Raw genomic sequence first — 22,354 nt, 5'->3', positions numbered from 1 at the left:
AGGCTTAATAATAGTAGTTGGGTCATAAAGGTTGGATTATTTAGAAATATTGCATAGGTAGGCTTAATTAAAGAAAATCGGGCAAAGGTTGGATTAATAATTACAAATTTTCCTAATTATTATAAGTTACCAAATATTTAAATAATAAATCAGTCTTCTATTAGAAAATATGTTTCCAATTTAAAATATATTTATAATTTAATATTTTACCTTTTAAGTAAAATTCCTCACCGACCGCGTAGAGTTTTCGTAGAACTCAACCTCTCATTCCAACCTAAATACTAATTTAATCTAATATATAAAATATAGCAGTTATAATAGGAGTTTTATTTTAACTTAACGATTTAACAAAATCCGTGCATCGCACGGGCTAAAATCTAGTAAATATATAATTAGGGTGATTATGGTATATTATTAACTAATTGGAGAGAAAATAAATTAATTGACAAGTACGTAGTAATTGACAACAATAATCAAAGATGTAGGTAGTAATTCGCAACTTTCAAAGATGTAGATAGTAATTTACAAATCCTCAAACAAAGTAGGTAGTAATTCGCAAATTCTCCTATTTATTATGGTAAAAGATGATGTGAGTAAGTGTGAGACCACAAGAAAGAGAGAAATATTACTCCCCGTCCCAAAATTATAATCATGTTTTCTAAATCGGACGTCCCAAAATTATAGTCTTGTTTCTAATTTTGTACACTACGTTCCCCACTTTCTCATGTACTCTACCAATTAAAAATGTATTAAAACCCCACCCATTTACTATATTCCAGTTTCATATGTACTATATTCTCTTTTTCACATGTACTTTATTCCACTTTTCCATACAACTCAATCATCATTTGCACTTTATTCCACTTTTTCATGTACTATATTCCATTTTTCTTAAAACCCGTGTTTTTGGTCAAACGGTACTATAATTATGGGACTTGAAGTGGGGACCAAAACATATCAAAAAAGAAAAGTACATCTCTTGTTAAAATACAGCTGTTTATGGAAAGTGTATCTCTTTTTAAAATACGAGGGAGTATTATTTATTATTTATTATTTATTATTTATTGTTTATTATTTATTGTTTGTTATTTATTATTGTTTTATTTATTATTATTTATCATTTATTTATTACTCCCTCCGTCTCTTTTTGTTCTTTACGTTTTCCTTTTTGGTTGTCCCAACTTCTTATTTACATTTCCTTTTATATTATCACATAAATGATTTAATATTCTATAAAAAATTGTGTCCAATGGTTATTTTAACCAATTAAATATATTGGGTCATTTAATCTCTTACACTTTTCTATTGGAACATTAAATTTTCTCATTTTCCCAACATCAGTAATTTGATAAGAGTGAAAACATTAAAAATGACCGTAATTTTCCTTGTTTAAATTAAAAAATAGAGGAATCTCAATGCACATTAATTAGTCGTTAATAAACGTGCAGAAGATCAAACGTAAAAAACAAAAAGAAACGGATGAAGTATTTATTATCTATACTAATATATTAAAAGGCGTTCTTATGAACGCATACGTGTCACGTATACCTCTCCTTATTTCGCCACGTCATCACTAATTAGCATTATGGCACGATCGAACACCAAACCTCTTTGTTAAAAGTTACACTTCCTACCATCTTAACCAACCACAACTTATGTTATATTTTTCTATATAAACATATACAGAGTATGTTCTTTTTACGATAAATAATACATTGAATGCAAAAAAAGGAAAAAAAGGAATGCTTACTTAATTTATATATGTACTGTAACACCCCGTATTTTTAAGCCTGTTTTATTATTCTGTAATTACGATTATTAACGTAATTACGTCCTAATTTTTTTCCGTCCTAAATTACCTTATTATGTTCCCGTTTTTATTGTGACATAATACGAAATATTTAAGCCCATTTATTGACATCCCATAATCTGATTTTTCTAGCTAAAATATGAAATTTACATTTTTGTCCTTGGTCAATTAGATGACTAAAATCCACTTTTCTTCTCCTTTCTTCCATACGTGTAAATGGAGAGCTTGGCCACCAAGATTTTGACTTTCCTTTGTTTCTAAATTCAGTCCAAGTTCATGTTAAATACAATTTCTCTTTCTCTTATGCGTGGCAAAACCTTGTCAATTTGAATTGACAATTGTCCAATTTCTTCCTCTTCTTCTATGACTCATCAATATCAAACAATTCTATAAATTGCTCCTCCAAACTCCATTTTTATGCAAGTTAAAAGTAATTGATATTTCTGATTGTAATTATAAGCTCAATTTGTTTCCCCTCTTTATTTATTCCCTTGATTTTTCACCATTAAAGACTACCCATTTTCTCTCTCCTCTGTTTCACCACCGCGGCGCTGCTCTCCTGGCCACCGCGCCACCACCTGGTGCCGGCGAACCTCCCGGCCGCCACCCAGCCACCTTCTCTCCCTTCTTTTTCGCGGCTGCGCCTGAGCTGCTATGGCTCCTCTGTTTCCTACGCTTCGTGCTACTGCTTCTTTGATTTGTCATTCTTATGACAAATTATAACCCATTAGTGAAAAAGGAAGTATATTAGTAGAAGTGGGCCATGGGTTTTGTTAATGAGCAAATTCCATTTGGGCTTTTTCAAGCAAGTTACGAGTAAGTAAGTAAGTATTGTGAGTTTATGACTTTAAGCAAATGTTAATATTAATCATTTTTATAATTTTGAGGTTATCTTCTAGATTAATAAATTAATGGAGCTTATGGATGCCGATAAATTTCGGGGTTTGAGGAAAGAATATGAACGAATGAGGTAACTATTATGTCCAGCAATTATGTTTATATGCCCGTATTTAAAAGTATTATGTTATGTTACTGTAATTTTTATGTCCAGCATTTAAGTTTATATGCCCGTATATGAAATGTGTGACTATTATGTGATTATATGTGTTTTATGAGGTAAATGATATGATATATATATATGTTTATGATTATGATCATGATGTTAAAGACGTTGTTCGGGAATAATTACGATATTTATAAAGTTATTTTAAAGAAAGACGATGTTGCTTTTGTCGGCATGGAAAAGTGAACTGAACTAGTAAATGGGCAAGTTACAGGTGGAGGCAAGTTAAAGTCAAAGTTAAAGTTAAAGGGAAACAGTTCCCCCCTGAAAAGATGTAAGAAAAGTCCCGCCAAAGCCTGTACTTGCCAATGAGCTGTAAAGGAAATGATTCCTTGCCGACACAGTTTTCAAGATAACGAGATTAAATTAGTTATTTCCGAACAATAAATGCTAATGATTGATATGTGCCAAATGATTTTCAAAATAAAACCGTTTTGACGGGCTGGAGTAATATTACTGAGTTTTCCACTCATTTTTGGATTTTTCCTGTGTTTTTCCTGTTTTCTATTTTTATGATGATGTACAGGTTCGATTAAGGAGCTCAAGTTGCTCAAATGAGAGTTATTACTGGAGTTGGTTATTTATTATGGAGATATCGAGATGAGAAATTATGTATTATGGAAATCCTGTTACTGAGGTTGTTAAGATATCCTGTTATATTTATTTTTGGAAAAGTTGTATTATTTATGGAATGTTATTTAAGGATTATTTTATTTGTGGGCCCATACCCACAAGTCCCAGGATTAATTAAGCCTAATTCCGCTGCTAATGATTAATTAAGTGCGCTAATTAAGGAGCCGAAAAGTCGGGGCGTTACATGTACAATTACTACTTTCTTAGTTTAAGCCTTAATAAAATCCCGGTGTAATAAAGTGTAATAATGAGTAAGTGGGGAAACATTGACGGAGGTTGAGTAATACAACTAATGTTGAAGAAAGGATCCGACTTTGTTTTGATTTTCGTATTTGGGGTTTCAGATTGAGAAAGTTGTCGATCTGCCATTAATCTTGTATCACCACAGTAATTCGATAATGACAACATCTATATATGCACATATTTACAAAAAAAAAAAAAAAAACCCTAATAAAAGTCAAAACCTGGGGCAACGCCCGGGCCACACACTGTTTATTACTCCCTCCGTCCCAAAATTATCTTCCTGCTTTCCTAAACGAGCGTCCCAAAATTATCTTCCTGTTTCTAATTTTGGCTACTAAGGTCCCCACTTTCTCATGTACTATATTAATTAAAATTGAATTAAAAACTCCACCCATGTACTATATTCCACTTTTCCCATGTACTATATTCTCTTTCACATGTACTTTATTCCACTTTTCCATACAACTCAATCATCATTTGTACTTTATTTCACTTTTTTATGTACTATATTCCACTTTTCTTAAAATTCGTGTTTTTGGTCAAACAGGAAGACAATTATAGGACAGAGGGAGTATGAAAAGTGGGTGGTCAAGAAAAAGGGAATGACAAACCTTGGGGGTTTAGGACTATAGGTATCATTGTAAAGAAAGAACGATAAAGAAAATGACAAGACACTAAACAAACAACTAATGGAATGAAACTCCATCATTCACTTTCGCTTTTCTGAATAACCCCAACCGAACACCCCCTACCTATCTATACTAATATATTAAAAGGCGTTGCGAAAAAAGTTTATGCGTCACATAGAACTCTCCTGCTTACGCCACATCATCCACTCACCAAGGTTATGTGATGTTATTGACAACCAAAAATCAATACAATAAGGTTCGAACACAAGACCTCAAGTTTGGAGAATAACTCTCATTAGCATCTTAACCAACCACTAATTGTTGTTTATCCATGCACGTTAATTTATAATACATGTTAACATGAAGTCTAAAACAAACAAATTTTTATGTTACTTCTTATTTCGTATGGACTATATTAGAATAAAAATAACCGTTACAATATTAGGAAAACCGTGAATTAAACAATTAAAACATTAGGAAAATTACTTTGCATGGTGCAGGTAATGTACATGTGTAGTTGATGAACTTAATGAATCTTTTCACTTTTATGGTCTACACGTATCTTAGTCAAATATTGAGTTGAAAAAAAAATCGAATTTTAATTATTCAAAGTAGCAACCGGGGCATCGCCCGGGCTACACACTAGTTTGATTCATTATTAGTAAAGGAAAGGAAGAGAAAAGAAAGGAAGGGAAAAGAAAGGAAAAGAAGAGAAGGGAAAGAGATTTTATTTTATTGTGTTTGGTTTAAGGAAAAGAAACGAAGGGAAGAGAAAGGAAATATAAATGACAGCTTTTAATTTTCTCTTTCCTTCCAAATTCCTCCAATTTTGGGAGGAAATGAAAGTGAAAATATTATAAAGAAGCTTTCCTTCCAATTCCCTTCCTTTCCTTCCACTTCCCATACAATTATTTGTACCAAATACAGGAAATCGTATTTTACATTACCTTTCTTTTCTTTTCCTTCCAATTCCTCCCAACCAAATAAAGCCATGTGCACTGCAGCACTGGGGATTGAATTTCAATGCATTCAAAAATAAAAACTGTATGTGCACTACTACGAAATTATGCTATCCTTTAGCCCGATACCGAATTTAGCAACTTTCGTCATTTCATGGTAGAATTCTGGTTCATCTTCGTCAAATTTCCGTTTTGCAACTATGAAATTACATGAATTTAAGTATGATTTACTTTAATATTTTGCAGAAATTTCTTGAAGGGCTTCTGGAAGCGCTACTTTATTCTTCTCGAATGAAATTCCAGTTAAGTTGCAGCGTTTGATATTGACAAATAAGGTCAGGAAATTGCGACCTTTTAATTTTTTTCAGAGTATAAAATTTGATGTGTTGTGTTTGGTGCGTTATGGTTGTGGAAAATGGAAATTGCTTTTGGTACCAAAAAGACAATCAACTTGAAGTATTATATTGCAGTCTTTATGATATTTCTGGGTAGAATATGTTTAGTTGAATTCACATGGTTTATTACTTAAATTTACTGCTTTGATTGGGGTTTGAAAGTCAAATGTACACGATCTTACCCCTACATTATAGTGAGGCTGTTGTTTAAAGTTCTGGTGGCTCATAGTTGTAGGCTTTTTAGGAGTGTTTAGTGCAAGATGAAATAAGCATTAATGAACCTAGTCCAAGCTTTGAACTTCAGCTTAAAACTTTCACAGTTCCTAGGGTTTCTAGCCAAAGCATGAGCCCCGAGCTCAAATCTAGCCATTATCCATGCTTGTGTCTAGTTAGATAGGGCTCAATTGTGCTCCATTACGTCCAGGGGCGGTGTCAGTAAGGGTTCAGTGGGTTCAACTGAACCCTTACTGGCCGGGGAAAAAACTGCCTAGGCTTAAGTAGAAGAAACATCAAACTATACTTATTCAACGCATAGAGTTATCACAAACAATATTAGTGCTTCAACGGTTCTTCTGCACTACTTTCATCCAGGCAATCAGGGTTCGATTCCTAGCAGAAGCATATTTTTACCTTTTCCCTTTACTTTTGTTGGTTTTTCTTGTACACTTCAAAAACTAGAACAAAATTATATGTGTTGTAGATCTTCCTTGCCCCATATTTTTTCTGTATTATACCACTTGAACCACCTCAAAATGAATATCTAACATCTTAAAGTGAAATTCCATCACCTCAAAGTGAAAAACTCGTAGTGTTTAATTGAAATTTGTTTTAATGTTATTATATTAGAACATGTGTATCATCAAATTATTAGTTGTAATTTGAATTTCTACTATGAATTTTAATTTTATTACATGTGTCTGAAAATTTCGAACCCTTAGTCAGAAATTCCTGGCACCGCCACTGATTACGTCCCTACTTCTTATGAAGTAAAGATTATTGTGTGATCTAGGACCACCATGTCATTCATGGTCCTGACCAATAATAAGTTGTCACGTTAGAGTGTTTTTTGCGCTAAAAAATGAAAAATAATCACACCCTAAAATATCAAACAACTTATAGAAAACAATAATTGGAACCCCTAATACCTTTTCCTTCATAAGCACGCACATGTGGGACTTAATCCAATGTGTATGTTAGGACAATGGTAGTAGTCACTATCCTAATGCACTTTTCATTTTTCAAGACACCCATGAATAATGGAGGACTTGAGGCCACATACCTTTGACAAAATGACCAAAGACAATTTAGCAAAGTTCTTTGTTTCACATTTTTTTGTTTACATCAAGCATACCTTCAGAGTTTAGATATATGTACGGAAGTACCCATCTACTAAAGGTGGGTGCTTTATCAAATCATAGATTTTAGATATACATATCGACATATCGTTGTACAAGCTGCTTAGGTTTTCTGACTTAATTGCAACTTTAACCGAGAGAGCATGTTACGGCAAGAACTTCTAGATACACACGAGAGGTTTCACAGATTCACAAAGACAATCTGAAAGAGACAATAACTCTTTTGTATTCCTATTCCATGTACACAATACAGGCACAAGTTTTAGGAGATCTTTGCTTTACATAAATATGAGATCATATTTTCTTTGAAATTCTGATTCGAAGACCAGCAAAAGTCCTTGCTGTCTTATGTTTCAAGTCATGGCTGAAACTTGCTCATACCTACACAAAAAAATAGCACTACTCTTCTTCTTTGTTGCACTTACCTTTGCTCAAGATGAAAAGCAGTTCATGTACAATGGTTTCCAAGGAGCCAAACTTCATCTCGATGGGCTCGCAAACATCCATCCTAATGGTCTTTTACAGATGACCAACTCTTCATTGCAGGGAAGTGGTCATGTTTTCTATCCACAACCTCTCAAGTTTAACACAAGTCGTTCGTTTTCCACAACTTTTGTTTTTGCCATCAACACTGATGTGCCTGGTCACGGTGGGCATGGAATAGCCTTTGTTATCTCCTCTTCCATGAACTTTGATCATGCTGTTCCTGCTGAATATCTAGGAATTTTCAACATTTCTAATAACGGCAATAACTCAAATCATGTAATTGCTGTAGAATTAGACACTGTTCAAAATGCTGTATTTAAAGATATCGATGGCAATCACGTAGGCATTGATATTAATGGCCTAGAGTCCGTTGGTTCTGCTTCAGTGGCGTACTATTCTGATGAAGAAAGGAAGAACATGAGCCTGCAGCTCTCGGGTGGAACACCTATGCAGATTTGGATAGATTACGATGGAGCCAAGATGCTTATGAATGTGACAGTAGCTCCACTTAAACATCCAAAACCAAAAAAATATCTCTTATCTACTCCCGTCAATCTTTCTCCAGCCCTCCTTGATCCTGTGTATGTTGGTTTCTCCTCGTCCACTGGTCTTACTGCAACTGAGCATTACATATCAGGTTGGAGCTGGAGCCAAATTGGTCAAGCTCAAGATCTTGATCTTACTAAGCTTCCTTCATTCCCCAAAATTAGAAGCCAAAGAAAAAAGCTGAAAGTTCTTTTTATAGTATTGATTGTTGTTTTATCACTGTTGTTAGAAATGATTGCTGGAGTTGCATTTGCAGTGTGGAGGAAGAAGTATGAAGAGCTGAAGGAACCATGGGAACAGGAATATATTTCCCACAGATTTTCATTTAAAGATCTCTATACTGCAACTAAGGGTTTCAAAGATTCTGAACTTCTTGGTTTTGGAGGTTTTGGAAAAGTTTATAAAGGTGTGATTCCATCTACACAAACCCAAGTTGCAGTGAAAAAGGTTTCACATGATTCTAGACAGGGTATGAGAGAATTTCTATCAGAGATTGTAACCATGAGAAGGCTAAGACATAGAAACTTGGTCCAGCTTCTAGGTTATTGCCGAAGAAAAGGAGAGCTTCTTCTGGTGTATGATTACATGCCCAATGGAAGCCTTGACAAGTATCTTTTCAAGAGTAAGAACTCTAACCTCTCTTGGGCTCAGAGATTCAACATTGCAAAGGGGGTGGCTGCTGCCCTTCTATACCTTCATGAGGAGTGGGAACAAGTCGTTCTTCATCGTGATGTAAAGGCAAGTAATATTCTGTTAGATGCTGAAATGAATGCACGGCTTGGTGATTTCGGGCTAGCTAGGTTGTATGACCATGAAAGTGATCCCCGAAGTACTCATGTAGTTGGAACAGTGGGATATCTTGCACCAGAGCTCAGTATAACAGGAAAACCTACAACTGCTACTGATGTGTTTTCTTTTGGTATATTTTTGCTTGAGGTGGCCTGTGGAAGGCGGCCAAACAGCCTGCAGGAGTTTTCTAGAGAGGACTTTGTTTTGGTTGATTGGGTATACGACTGCTGGAAGAAGGGAGTCATTCTTGAGACAAGTGATCCCACGCTGGAAGGAAATCACCAAGTTGAAGAGATGGAGCTTGTTTTAAAACTAGGCCTGCTGTGTTCCCATCCTAAGCCAGAAGGAAGGCCTAGCATGAGAAATGTGGTTCAATTTCTTCACGGAGATGCAAGTCTTCCTGATATTCCTTCTGATTATGATCATCAAAGCAATAGTTACTTTGGTGGGAGTTGGAGAATATCTAGTTCACTTCCATCATTATCGTCACTTGGTATATCTCATGCCACCATATCTAGCGATAATTCAGTCATACATAATGGCCGATGAGTATCTGTATTTTACAGTCTTAAGCAAAGTAGGTTTTGCATTTTGTTTCTTGTAGTAAACCACATATAAATGCAGAAATATGTCTTTGTTTCTTGATAAGTCAGCTTTTCAATGAAATGTAAGACACTGAATCTGAAATAAAGAGTTTCCTCTGAAATTTGCTTTTACTACGTTTTGCTATGATATTATACTATAACTGAACGAGATGGTTGCAGTTATTTGATACGCAATTTTATGTGCTAGACGCAGTTGAGGTTTTTGGGCTATATGATAAAATAAATCTGACTGGTCCTGTTACTAATGTTAGAAAAAAGTGAGATCCTCCGATTGTTTTTAGATCTATGTGATCAGTTTTAGAGTTTTGTCTATTTCATGTATTATATGAATAATGTCATCTTCTGACTATCTGAGAAACAAATTCTGCTGTTAGTTCCAGTAAAATAAGAAATTTGACTGGAGAAAAAAAATATGAAATGGAAAATTTTCACATCTCTATACTCGGAATTCTCAGATATGCATTTTTCATTAACTTCAGAGAAAGTTACATTAGAAAAGAAACTCCAATTCTTCAAGCAAAACCCAAAATCGAAGAACAGAAAATTACATCTCACTTAACTTCTGGAAACTTGGATCACTGAAAGTTGAGAAACAGGAGATAAATCAAGTACATAAATTATTTTAAATGGAAATCGCTTCCTTTAAATATGAAGGCAATGTTTTGAGTTGAAATTTGAGTACCGATGTATGATTAAAGTTCAATGGTTATAATGTAGCCTGTATTATTGCTGACATGTCCTTGAATAGTTGGCTTACTGCCCTCTTGAGAAGGTTATTGACTGTATTTTGCTTGTTTTCCTGATTCCCTGTCTTTCAGGTAATATTTCACGACAAGGCTGTGACTTAAGTGAAGCTTTGTTCTTCAGATTCAGTAAGTTTTTTTGTTTTGACTGGATCGTTACCTTTGAATAACTACAATTTGATGATAAGAATGAAAAATGAAAGACTTCCCTCTTAAGAAGGGTATTTTGCTTGGTTTTCCTGATTCCCTGTCTTTCAGGCAATATTTTATGACCAGTGCTGTGAGTTAAGTGGAGCTTTGTTCTTTAGGTCAGTAAGTTTTCGTCCTTTGTTTTGATTGGATCGTTACATTTGAATGATTACAATTGGATGATATGAATGAAAAATGGAAGTATTTAGTAACTAAGGACCCAAAGGAAATTTTGGAAGAACAATCATTCAGGATTCTGATGGTTTGGTAAACATGAAGGTCAAATATGTCTGAACAATGAACACTTTAACATGGTTCTTCAATAGCCATGTACAAATCTCAAATAGTTTTAAGTTAGTTCAAGTGATACTCCTGGTTAATGTGGAGTTATTTTTCCCAAGACTAATCTATACAGCTAAATTCACATGATGTCAAACTTTACCTTCTGTGATTTGAATTTGCAACCTATAGACTGAATAGAGAAAATACTTCTTTGTGGCTCGACTTGAGCTTTCTTGAGTAATGGTTGCACTTTTCTGGAGTTCAATTTTCCTGGATTGTTTAAGCAAACCATTTAGCTAAAAGGAGACTAGCAGAAAGAAAAAATTACTTCAACAAACCTATCTTATGATATAGTCCCTCCGTCCCTACAATATTACCCCAAATGCTTTTACTCACCTTTCTAAGAGTTGGGTAAACTCAAAAGCAAGTGTGTAGGTAGATTCATCTTTTATCTATATCAAATAATTGTGTGTGAGTAGAGACAATGTGAGAATCACAAACCAAATAAAGTATGGGACAAACAAACGAGGACATCCATTTATGGTATACGAGACAATATTTCAATGATGTAAGGGCCAAAGGAGATTCATCTTTTATCTATATCAAATACTTGTGTGTGAGTAGTAGTACTATTTGTCCAAACTCGTGGAGAAGGACCCCTATCAAATTCCCCTATCAAATTTATTAAAAATACATGTCATGTACTCTCTCCATCTTATTTTATCCACCATTTTGACTTTTATTCCCAATTATGAGCCTTTGTACTAATTGTTATTATTAATATTATAAATTCAAAAGCCATAGCTTTATAAAAGCATAGTTAAAGATGAATCAAATACCCAAACAGTACTGATTTTACTTTTTAATATCTTTATATTTGATAAATATATTTGCTGTAAATAAAGTGTCAATTTAAATGATATACCAATATTGACCGGGTCCTCCAAGTTTTTTGTACACAAGCCTGGAAGGGTCTATTTTGCAGAATATATCTGTCAAAAAAAAGAGGAGGGACCAAGGGCTGCAATTAATTCAACTGATTAATACTCCGTAATTAATAGTAATTATAACTGTACAAAAAAGCATGTGATTTGCTATCCTTTTCTTAATATTTGGTGATGGAGTAGTTTGATTACGCTAGCGCCTGGACTATCATCTAAGTATAAGAATTCTATTTTGTTTTATTTTGTTTTTTGAGATGCTTTTAAAATTTTCATTCCCAAATCCCAACCCACCATGACTTATTCAATCATGTCTTATTCCTGAGTTTCACACTGAAAATTCCAAAAATAAAATAAAATAAAAATGGGTAGTATTTATTGGAAAAGGCGTATTGCCGTATTCTAATGCATAAAGTTCATAAATCATTATGGTTGCTAAAAAGATTGTGGTGATGTTTTTATAGGGAAAAATAAAATAAATCTTTTCTGATTCAGTTTTTTTAACTCCATTCTTAACGAAATAATATCTGAACCACCTTTCTATCTTTCTGTGTTTCATGGCTGAAGCTCGTTTGCTTCAGTCAGTCCTTTTAATCTTTCTTTCTGTAGTTGTCTTTGCTGAAGATGAAACCCAGTTTATTTACAATGGCTTCCGAGGAGCCAATCTTCGTCTTGATGGGCTTGCAAACATCCAACCAAATGGCCTTTTGGTGTTAACCAACACTTCAAAGCAACTAAGTGGTCATGTTTTCTACCCACGACCTCTCAAACTCAATGCAACACGGTCCTTCTCCACGAGTTTTGTGTTTGCCATGTATCCTGATGTGGAAGCTCATGGTGGCCATGGAATTGCCTTTGTTATCTCCTCATCCACAAACTTTGATCGCGCTGTTCCAGCTGAGTATCTAGGACTTTTTAATCTTTCCAACAACGGCCTTGCATCTAATCATGTGTTTGCTGTTGAGTTTGATACTATTCAAAATGCTGTTTTTGGGGATATTGATGGCAACCATGTTGGGATTGATATTAATGGCCTAACATCTAATGATTCTGCTTCAGCTGCGTACTATGATGCTGAAGGGCAGACGAACAGGAGCCTTAATCTCACTAGTCGTCAAGCTATGCAAGTTTGGATAGACTATGATGGAGATGAGAGGCTAATGAATATATCATTAGCTCCACTTGGACTTCTAAAACCCGAAAGACCTCTGTTATCAACTCATCTGAATCTTTCTTCGGTATTTCTTGATTCCATGTATGTTGGGTTCTCTGCAGCTACTGGTCTTACTGCAAATGAGCATTACTTGTTAGGTTGGAGCTGGAGTCAAATCGGGGAAGCCCAAGGTTTTAATTTTACCGAGCTTCCTCCACTTCCTAGGTTCACAAGTCAAAGGAGAAGCCTGGAACCAGTTTTTATTGGCCTTCTTGCTGTTTTCGTACTATTGTTGGTTATCATCGCCGGAGTTATATATGCATTACGGAGAAAAATGTTTGAAGAGGTTAAGGAACCATGGGAACAAGAATATGCATCTCATAGATTCTCATTCAAAGATCTCTATGTAGCAACTAAAGGGTTCAGAGACTCTGAACTTCTTGGTTCTGGAGGGTTCGGGAAGGTTTATAAAGGTGTGCTACCTTCTACTAACACCGAAGTTGCGATAAAGAGAGTTTCTCATGATTCAAGGCAAGGAATGAGGGAATTTGTATCTGAAATTGTCAGCATGAGAAGGCTAAGACACAGAAACTTGATCCAACTCTTAGGCTATTGTCGAAGAAAAGGAGAGCTTCTTCTGGTCTATGATTATATGTCAAATGGAAGCCTTGACAAGATCCTCTTTGAGAAAAAGGAATCTAAATCAAACCTTTCTTGGTCTCAGAGAATGAATATCATCAAGGGTGTGGCATCTGCCTTGCTATACCTTCATGAAGAGTGGGAACAAGTTGTGCTTCATCGTGATGTGAAGGCCAGTAATGTTCTATTGGATGCTGATATGAATGCTAGATTAGGTGATTTTGGGTTAGCTAGGCTTTATGATCATGGAAGTAATAGTCGAAGCACAAATATAGTTGGAACAGTGGGGTATCTTGCACCAGAACTCAGTATAACAGGGAAGCCTACTCCTGCAACTGATGTGTTTGCCTTTGGTATTTTCTTACTCGAGGTGGCTTGTGGAGTACAGCCTTTCCGCTTGCTGAATTTTGCTGGTGAAGATCTTGTTTTGGTTGATTGGGTTTTCGAATGCTGGAATAAGGGAGCTATTCTTGAAACGAGTGATCCTAAGCTGGAAGGATATTATGTCAGTAAAGAAATGGAGCTTGTTCTAAAGCTAGGCTTACATTGCTCACATTCAAAACCAGAAGCAAGGCCTAGTATGAGACAGGCAGTTCAGTTTCTTCACGGGGATGCTGTCCTACCAGATGTACCGTCTGATTATGATCTTGAAAGGAACGGTTTGCTTGATAAATATTGGGGAACATCTGGTTCGTTTCCATCCTCATTTCAGGTGTCAGCTAACTCCTTATTTTCTGATAATTCAGTCGCTCGTCATGGCCGCTGAGTGTGCAGTATCCTGATTTGAATGTAATTACAGGAATAGATCAGCTAATCTCATAGCTCCAGTATATTACTATGTGAAAATGACTGTTCTTTGAAATCCTTTAGGAAGCAGCTAGTTGTTGCATCTTGTATACACGTCTTAGTTTTCTTTATTTTCAGTAAATATACTCCGTGTGTTTTTGAGTCTGAAATCTAAATCCTTGAGTAAAGAGCTGCTCTCAGGATTTTGCATTTTTTTAACTTTTTATTTGCTTATGTACATACTACTATATTGATGCGGATTGTTAACTGTAACTATGTGTATCATTACGTTAAAGAACACATTTGGGAGTCTGAATGTGATAAAACCTGGCTAGACAGCAGGCTGTCTGCAAATTACTTCTTTTCAAAATTATGAAACAAATGTAAGATTCTAAAAATGTTTGAAAAATCTTCTCATCAAAGACCTACCAATCTATCAATGGTTACATTCGTATAAATGCAGTTTTTATAGGAATCATTATCTTGGATAATCCTGACCCCTGGAAGAAGTGAACAGACAGACATTCTAGCAGAAATATTTGAGTTGGACAGCAGTAATGAATTAGTCAGCAAAATGAAAAGAAAACAAAAATACATTTCATCACTTTTTTTTTTTTTTAAATTTTGTTTTTAATAACATGTGGAAGTAGTTCATAGAGCTTTAAAGTCTGTTGATATTATTTTGTTGGAACTTGGGTCTTGGGAGAGTTGGGACCAGTGTATAGGTAGAGTAGTTTTGTAAGCCACAGAAGACTACAATTACTTTGTACTAAAAGGACTCTTGGGTTTCTCTCAAAAACAAAACACTCATAGGAAAGGCTTTCAAATGCTGTTATAATCACTGACCTGTAAAATTATTTCACAAGTCTACGGCCGTGTTTGATTGGGAGGAAAATATCTAACCGGAAAACTAATTTCCCTCTATCTATCCTCTCATTTATTTATTTGTAAAGGGTTAAAAGTAGTTTTCTACTTTTCTTTAGGTTGAAAATACTTGAATAGTTTCAGCAAAGGTGGAAAATAACATTATTTTATTTCTTCTCCTTTCCTTCCTCCATTTCCCTTTTCCCATCTCTCTCTACTTTTTCCTACAAGAACTACATAAAAGAACATGAAGTTTAAACTGATTTCTATTGGAAATAATACAGCCCACAAATGAAGTTGAAGTCTGGGTCCGAAATAGACCGTAGACATATTAAAGTGTCGAGTACACGACCTAGGTATTAAGGCGAAACAACTTGTCGTGTTTAACACAAATAGTGAAATAGGCATTTATTATACTTCCTCCGTTTTTTAATACTCGCAACGTTTGAACTTTTATTACTATTCACATATTCTACTTGATTGTTGTTGGTGATTTATATGTAACATAAAATATAGTGTTGTAGGATGTTTTTAGATTCGTCTCAATGTGTATTTTCAAAATATCAACTTTTTATAATTTTTAATTAAAGAGATTTAGAGATATTAATAATCAAAGTTGTACATTGTTATGCGTGAAAATGACAAATATTGCGAGTAAAAATGAACGGAGGAAGTATACAGTAAAAGACACATGCTTTGTAAATTATTATTACCTTTGGTCTGTATTTCCAATATAATTGGTAACCAGTCACTGTCACAGTAGAGTGCTTTTGATTTTTTTGAATAACTTGGTTGACCTGCTGCCGTTCCACAAAGGCAATTTACATTGACTCCTTCTTTCTTGGTTGCCCTCTTTAGCCTTCCAACCATATGATATTTGTTCATTACTTAATTAAACAAAGGCTAACAAAGTTGATTAATCTCAGAAATATCTCTGTCTAACTTCTTTCATGGCTTTCAAAATCATACTTCAGTTAATTGTAATTCATTTCTGGGTTTTAACACCTACAATCTTTGCACAAGATTCAAAGCAGTTCATATATCAAGGCTTCCAACAAGCCAATCTTCATCTTGATGGAGCTGCAACAGTTGCAGCTAATGGACTGTTGCAGCTAACCAACTATTCAAAACAGCTAACAGCTCATGCTTTTCATCCACAACCTCTAAATTTCTCTTCTTCATCATCTCTCTCATTTTCCACCCATTATGTTTTTGCTATGTACCCTGAAATTCAATCCATAAGTGGTCATGGAATTGTGTTTGTTCTATCTCCTTCAATGAGCTTTCCTCATGGTGTTCCAGGCAAGTTTTTCGGTCTTTTTAATTCTTCGTCGGATTTTATGCCTTCAGATCATATATTTGCTGTGGAGTTAGATACCATTCAGGATTTTGAATTCTCTGATCTTGATAGCAACCATGTTGGAATTAATATCAATAGTCTGATATCAAATGCATCAGCTTCAGCTGCTTATTTTTCTGATGCTGAAAATGTGAATAGAAGTCTTAACCTTTTAAGCGCAAGAAGAATGCAAATTTGGATAGATTATAATCATGAGAACATGTTAGTTCAGGTAACAATGGCTCCTATTGAAGTCCCTAAACCAAGTAGGCCTTTGTTATCTTTTCGTGTCAATCTTTCTGAAGTTCTTTCAGAGACCATGTATGTCGGTTTCTCTTCATCTACTGGTTCAGTGGCTAGTAGTCATTATCTACTTGGGTGGAGCTTTGCCCACGGTGGAGAGACGGCTCAAAGACTTGATTTATCAAAGCTTCCTCGGCTTCCTCGTTATGGAAGTCGAGGGAGAAAATTGAGTGTGGGGTCTATGATCCTGGTCATTGTGATATCAGTGATAGTGATAACAGTTGGATTGATTTTTTATGTTATAAGAAGGAAGAAGTATGAGGAATTAATAGAAGATTGGGAGAAAGAGTACCTTCTGCAGAGATTTTCATTTAAAGATCTTTACAGAGCTACAAAGGGGTTTAAAGATAAGGAGGTTTTGGGAGCTGGAGGTTTTGGGAAGGTTTATAAAGGAAATTTAACTTGTCCAAAACTTGAAGTTGCTGTTAAGAGAGTTTCACATGGTTCAGGCCAAGGAATGAGAGAATTTATGGCAGAAGTTGCTTGTATGGGGAGGTTAAGACACCGTAATTTGGTACAACTCCTAGGGTATTGTCGAAGAAAAGAAGAGTTGATCTTAGTCTATGATTTTATGCCTAATGGAAGTCTAGACAAGTATCTTTACGAGGATGAAAAACCAAATCTTTCATGGAGTGCGAGGTTCAAGGTCATTCGTGGTGTGGCTTCTGCACTTGTATATCTTCATGAAGAGTGGGAACAAGTTATTGTGCATAGAGATGTTAAGGCTAGTAACATTCTATTAGATGCTGAGATGAATGCAAGACTAGGTGACTTTGGACTAGCAAGATTATATGATCATGGTAGCAATCCTCAGACTACTCATGTGGTAGGAACTGTTGGATATCTTGCACCAGAGCTCACTAGAAAGGGGAAGGCAACTACTTGCACTGATGTGTTTTCATTTGGAGTTTTCATTCTTGAAGTTGCTTGTGGGAGGAGTCCAATTACCCTTAATGGTTCGAATGCAGAAACGTATTTAATTGAATGGGTATATGAATGCTGGAAGACAGGGGTGTTAATTGAGGCAGGGGATCCTAAATTAGGAGGGAATTACGTTGTGGATGAAATGGAACTAATTTTAAGACTAGGCATGTTTTGTTGTCATCCTAGGCCTGAAGGAAGACCTAACATGAGGCAAGTTATGCAGTTTTTAAATAGAGATAATACTTTGCCTGAGATGATTCCTTTTGATGCTAAAGCTGCTCACTCTACATCCAACAATCAAATTTCATTTCCCACATCTTCTGTAGGCAACTCTGCTTATGCTTCATATAGCAGTGAATCCATACTACAAGTCGGTCGTTAGTCTAGTGAATTTTATGGTTACATAATGTATTTCTTTTTTATTTCTGCAAGGTTTTGTAATGTATTTTAAGTATTTTTTAGGGCAAGTTAATTTCTCAGGTAACTTTTGCTTATAATGTTTGGAGTTGGCCTGACTTTGGGAGAGATTCTTGTATCGAAGATATCTGTACGTGTAAATGATCATATCTGATTAGTGAAATAACTGCCTGAAAGCCCCCAGGAAGTCAGGAACAGCAGTTTTTGGTAGAATTTTCTGAGGTTACTTTACTTCCAGTACGTGTTTTAAACTGCCCTGATATTAGTTCTCTCTGGGAGCTAGTCTTCTGTGGAAGTTCTCTGTGTACGGTTAATAACTGTCTGAGTGAAATCACTGTCTGAATTCCCTCAAGAACATCAGTTCTTTCCGGGATTAATTATTCAGAGGTTACTTTTGCTTTTACTGTTTCAAGGTGGCCTGATCTTCAATTGATGTTTTGAGAAGGATACTTATATCGAAAGTCTATGTGAAATAATCATATCTGTCGTCTTAGTGAAACCGATGTCTGATAACTCTCGGAGTCCCAAGAACACAAGAATTTCTTAATAATCTGTCTCTTCTGAACATTCTGTACACTGCAATTCCAAAAATGTCAAGATTTCTGGTTCTAATTAACTTTCACTGTCAGAACTAAATAACTTAACTTTGTTAAATCCTAGAATCTTATGATTAATACTGTTATCGCACGATTTATTATTAACTTGGTAGGTAATGTCTTTAATAATTTCAATCCTTGTATTTTTTCACAAATGACATGACCATATATTCAAGGGAACCTTCCATGTTGTACCTTTTAGTCTGTACAAATCAAACACACGTCTGAACTGTGGAAACAGTCAATTTCTGAAGTCTTGGTGCATACTTTAGAAAATTATTCACTTAATTTAGAATATTATTATTATTATTTGTTTCCTTTATTAGGTTGTCAAAAGTCAAAATCTTTGACGTTAAAATTACTTTAATTCTCTAAAACACCAGAAATGCTTAATGTTTGAAGAGTTCTCCTGTTTATTTCTTCTCATGATTGACCTATTTGTCGTTGTGTTGGCCATAAAATGTAACGGGTTGGTGGGTGGGGAATTGTGATTGACTGACCGGAACATAAAGCAAGCAGTTCGGGAGGGAGAGCCGGTCCTAGTTGGCCACCTGTTATCTTCGGGCTATGGACTGTCGGTAAATTTGTGCTAGGTAGGAGCCCTATGGTTTGACCAATGACTATCTCGCTGGGTAGACTAGTCTGAGCCGGTCCCATGTATGGCCAAGTAGATGAGCTGGGGTTGTTGGGCTCGAGCTAACCTGGCCCACCGGCCATCTGAACAGACGACCATTGTCACATATGTATGCCTGTGTAATGATAATCTGACTTCTACATTCCTGTTGTAGCTATCAAGTTATAAAGAAATTTCTTGCCATTTTCTGGCAGTTGAAAATTTCTTGTTAAATGATCAATCTGTTTAATATATATCCGACTGGAATATTAAGGAGGTAGGAGTTCTTTGACTTCTGGGGTAAATCACAAGCAGTCAAACATCATCCACCCCAATTAAGAATCTTGGCCACAGAATTTGTCTTGATTATAAAGTAATAAAAAACTAAGATCTTTTGTTTTCAGCAGCAAATCTACAATCCTAGAATTCCTAGCAGATCACCAGTATCACTTCCTTTCTATGTCCAATGTCTAAAGCTTACAGAAAACAAAATCTCTTGATTTTTTTCTTACTCTTCACATCATTCACCTTTTCTGAACAACAAGACCAGTTTGTTTATCAAGGTTTTGCAGAAGCAGGCCTCCATCTTGACGGGCTTGCACATTTACATCCTAACGGCCTACTGCAACTGACCAACACCACACAGCTGCAAAAAGGTCATGCTTTCTATAAATCCCTTCTGAAATTGGACACAAATGTTTCCTTTTCTACTTCATTTGTGTTTGCCATATACCCAGAATTTGTCATACCACATAGCGGTCATGGGATTGCCTTTGTTATCTCACCGTCTATGGATTTCAGTCAGAGTGTTCCTGCTGAATACATGGGCCTTTTTAATGCTTCCAACAATGGGTATCCTGCAAATCATATATTTGCAGTGGAATTAGATACAGTTCAGAATGCACTTTTTGGAGATATTGATGCCAACCATGTTGGAATTGATGTTAACGGACTGAACTCAATAAGTGCAGCTTCTGCAATGTACTTTTCTGAAAAAGACAGTAAGAGCTTGCAGCTTACAAGTGGAAAACCGATGCAAGTTTGGATAGATTATGATGCTGTGAAGATGTTAGTGAATGTGAAGTTGGCTCCTATTGGAAAACCAAAACCACATCATTCTCTGTTGTCAACTCACATTGATCTGTCTAAGGTCATAAGCAATCCTGTGTATATCGGTTTTTCTTCAGCTACTGGATTATCGACTAATAGACACTACATACTAGGATGGAGTTGGAATCAAGGTGGCCAAGCTCCAAGCTTAGACCCTTCTAAGCTTCCTTCACTTCCCCGACTAGTATATCCAAGAAAGAAATTAAGTCTTACTGTTATAGTTCCTCTAGTTGTACTATTTGTATTTTTCATTGGTATTTTCCTAGGTGCTTATGTGATCACGAGGAGAAAGAGGTATGAAGAACTGCATGAGGTCTGGGAATCTGAGTATTCTGCAAATAGGTTCTTATACAGGGATCTATACAGAGCAACAAAAGGGTTTAAGGATACTGAGGTTCTAGGTTGGGGAGGTTTTGGAAAGGTGTATAAAGGCGCACTACCTCATTCCAATATACAAGTTGCAGTCAAAAGAATATCCCATGATTCCAAACAAGGTTTGAGAGAATTTGTGGCTGAAATTGCCAGCATGAGAAGGCTAAGGCATAGAAACTTGGTACAACTGCTAGGTTACTGTCGGAGAAAGGGTGAGCTTCTTTTGGTGTATGATTATATGCCTAATGGAAGCCTCGATAAGTTCCTCTTCAGTGATGAGAAACCAAACATATCCTGGCATCAAAGAATCAGAATCATCAAAGATGTGGCATTTGCCTTGCTATACCTGCATGAAGAGTGGGAACAAGTTGTTCTTCATCGAGATGTCAAGGCAAGTAATGTTCTTTTGGATGCTAACATGAATGCTCGTCTAGGTGACTTTGGGCTTTCAAGATTATATGACCATGACACTGGCCCACGAACTACCCGTGTAGTTGGAACAATCGGATACATTGCACCAGAGCTAACTATCACAGGAAAGCCATCTACTTGTACTGATATATTTTCATTTGGAATGTTTTTGCTTGAAGTGGTTTGTGGAAGGAGGCCAATATCCCTCGACTCCATTGAAGAAGAAAACTTGGTGGATTGGGTGTTTGAGTGCTGGGAAAATGGTGAAATCCTAAAGACAACCGATCCTAAGCTGGAGGGTAACTACATTTCTGAAGAAATGGAGGTCATTTTGAGGCTAGGATTGATGTGTTGCCATAATATTCCACAAGAGAGGCCTAACATGAGGCAAGTAATTCAAATTTTGGATAACAGTAATTGCAGATCTTCTGAAGAATCTTACGACACAGAGTCTTGTGTACCAACTCCATTTCCACCTACACCTGGGTCTGCATCTGTAAGATCATTTTGTTCTGTTTCTAGTACTGATTCAATCCTCGTTCATGGTCGCTGAATCATAGGATGTTCATTTACTTCGCTTGTCAGAGTTTCATACATAGCTCAACTAATGACCTAATACTCTAACAGTCCATCCTAAATACTTGTAATTAAAACAGCATTGTAATGTGATTGTAATGTATTAACATATGTACATATAGTGCTTCTTTGGTTTTTCTTGTAGTGGCATTAATACAGTTTTGCGCCTAAATATTTTTGTACTGTTTAAGTTAAGATGGAAACACAAATTATTTTCTTTATGTAACTACTCCGAAAGCAGAATAGAAGACAAACACTTTTGCTCCTAGTCAATACTCCATACTCCATAGAATATCCCTGGAAGAATGACGTGGGTTCTAAGGAATGTTTTTTGTCATCAGATGGTAAACAATATAGGGGTTTGGAATGCCGTTGCGGAGTAGAGTATTGTGCAATAACGAGGCTTTGCCTAGAAGTTTGTTTATTTTCTGGTTAGCAATTTGGGTCAGCTTTCATTCCTACCTTTTTCAGGTTATATAAATGGAAGATTGTTAACGCTGTAATGAACCCTCCTGACCAGCCATGTGTCAGGGACTAACAGAAGACAGTCAGAGACCAAGAGGAGAACAACCAATGGAAGTGA

The 22,354-nt window shown here is 35.8% G+C and overlaps 4 protein-coding genes across 4 annotated transcripts; all 4 read left to right on the top strand.

The window, feature by feature from the left end:
* The first annotated feature begins 5,693 nt into the window (after positions 1–5,693).
* On the top strand, positions 5,694–9,624 carry LOC110787688 (L-type lectin-domain containing receptor kinase SIT2-like). The gene has a single exon (XM_021992328.2). The coding sequence runs from the start codon at positions 7,436–7,438 to the stop codon at positions 9,455–9,457; it is 2,022 nt and encodes a 673-aa protein (XP_021848020.1). The 5' UTR covers positions 5,694–7,435; the 3' UTR covers positions 9,458–9,624.
* Positions 9,625–11,345: 1,721 nt separating this feature from the next.
* LOC110787687 (L-type lectin-domain containing receptor kinase SIT2) lies at positions 11,346–14,456 on the top strand. The gene has a single exon (XM_021992327.2). It carries the CDS (start codon positions 12,226–12,228, stop codon positions 14,224–14,226), a length of 2,001 nt encoding a protein of 666 aa, XP_021848019.2. The 5' UTR covers positions 11,346–12,225; the 3' UTR covers positions 14,227–14,456.
* A 1,471-nt stretch (positions 14,457–15,927) lies between these two features.
* LOC110787682 (L-type lectin-domain containing receptor kinase IV.2-like) lies at positions 15,928–18,306 on the top strand. The gene has a single exon (XM_021992323.2). The coding sequence runs from the start codon at positions 16,061–16,063 to the stop codon at positions 18,056–18,058; it is 1,998 nt and encodes a 665-aa protein (XP_021848015.1). The 5' UTR covers positions 15,928–16,060; the 3' UTR covers positions 18,059–18,306.
* Positions 18,307–18,511: 205 nt separating this feature from the next.
* On the top strand, positions 18,512–22,028 carry LOC110787684 (L-type lectin-domain containing receptor kinase IV.2-like). Its single transcript, XM_021992325.2, has one exon. It carries the CDS (start codon positions 19,769–19,771, stop codon positions 21,746–21,748), a length of 1,980 nt encoding a protein of 659 aa, XP_021848017.1. The 5' UTR covers positions 18,512–19,768; the 3' UTR covers positions 21,749–22,028.
* Positions 22,029–22,354: the final 326 nt, after the last annotated feature.

This window comes from Spinacia oleracea, chromosome 6 (assembly GCF_020520425.1).
Source record: "Spinacia oleracea cultivar Varoflay chromosome 6, BTI_SOV_V1, whole genome shotgun sequence".
Taxonomy (NCBI): domain Eukaryota; kingdom Viridiplantae; phylum Streptophyta; class Magnoliopsida; order Caryophyllales; family Amaranthaceae; genus Spinacia; species Spinacia oleracea.
The sequence above is the reverse complement of the archived record's forward strand: the minus strand, read 5'-3'. Positions and strand labels throughout refer to the sequence as shown.

What these genes read in the sequence shown, in the direction of transcription:
- LOC110787688 (XM_021992328.2), top strand. Translation starts at nt 7,436, where the DNA reads ATGTTTCAAGTCATGGCTGAAACTTGCTCATACCTACACAAAAAAATA.
- LOC110787687 (XM_021992327.2), top strand. Translation starts at nt 12,226, where the DNA reads ATGGCTGAAGCTCGTTTGCTTCAGTCAGTCCTTTTAATCTTTCTTTCT.
- LOC110787682 (XM_021992323.2), top strand. Translation starts at nt 16,061, where the DNA reads ATGGCTTTCAAAATCATACTTCAGTTAATTGTAATTCATTTCTGGGTT.
- LOC110787684 (XM_021992325.2), top strand. Translation starts at nt 19,769, where the DNA reads ATGTCTAAAGCTTACAGAAAACAAAATCTCTTGATTTTTTTCTTACTC.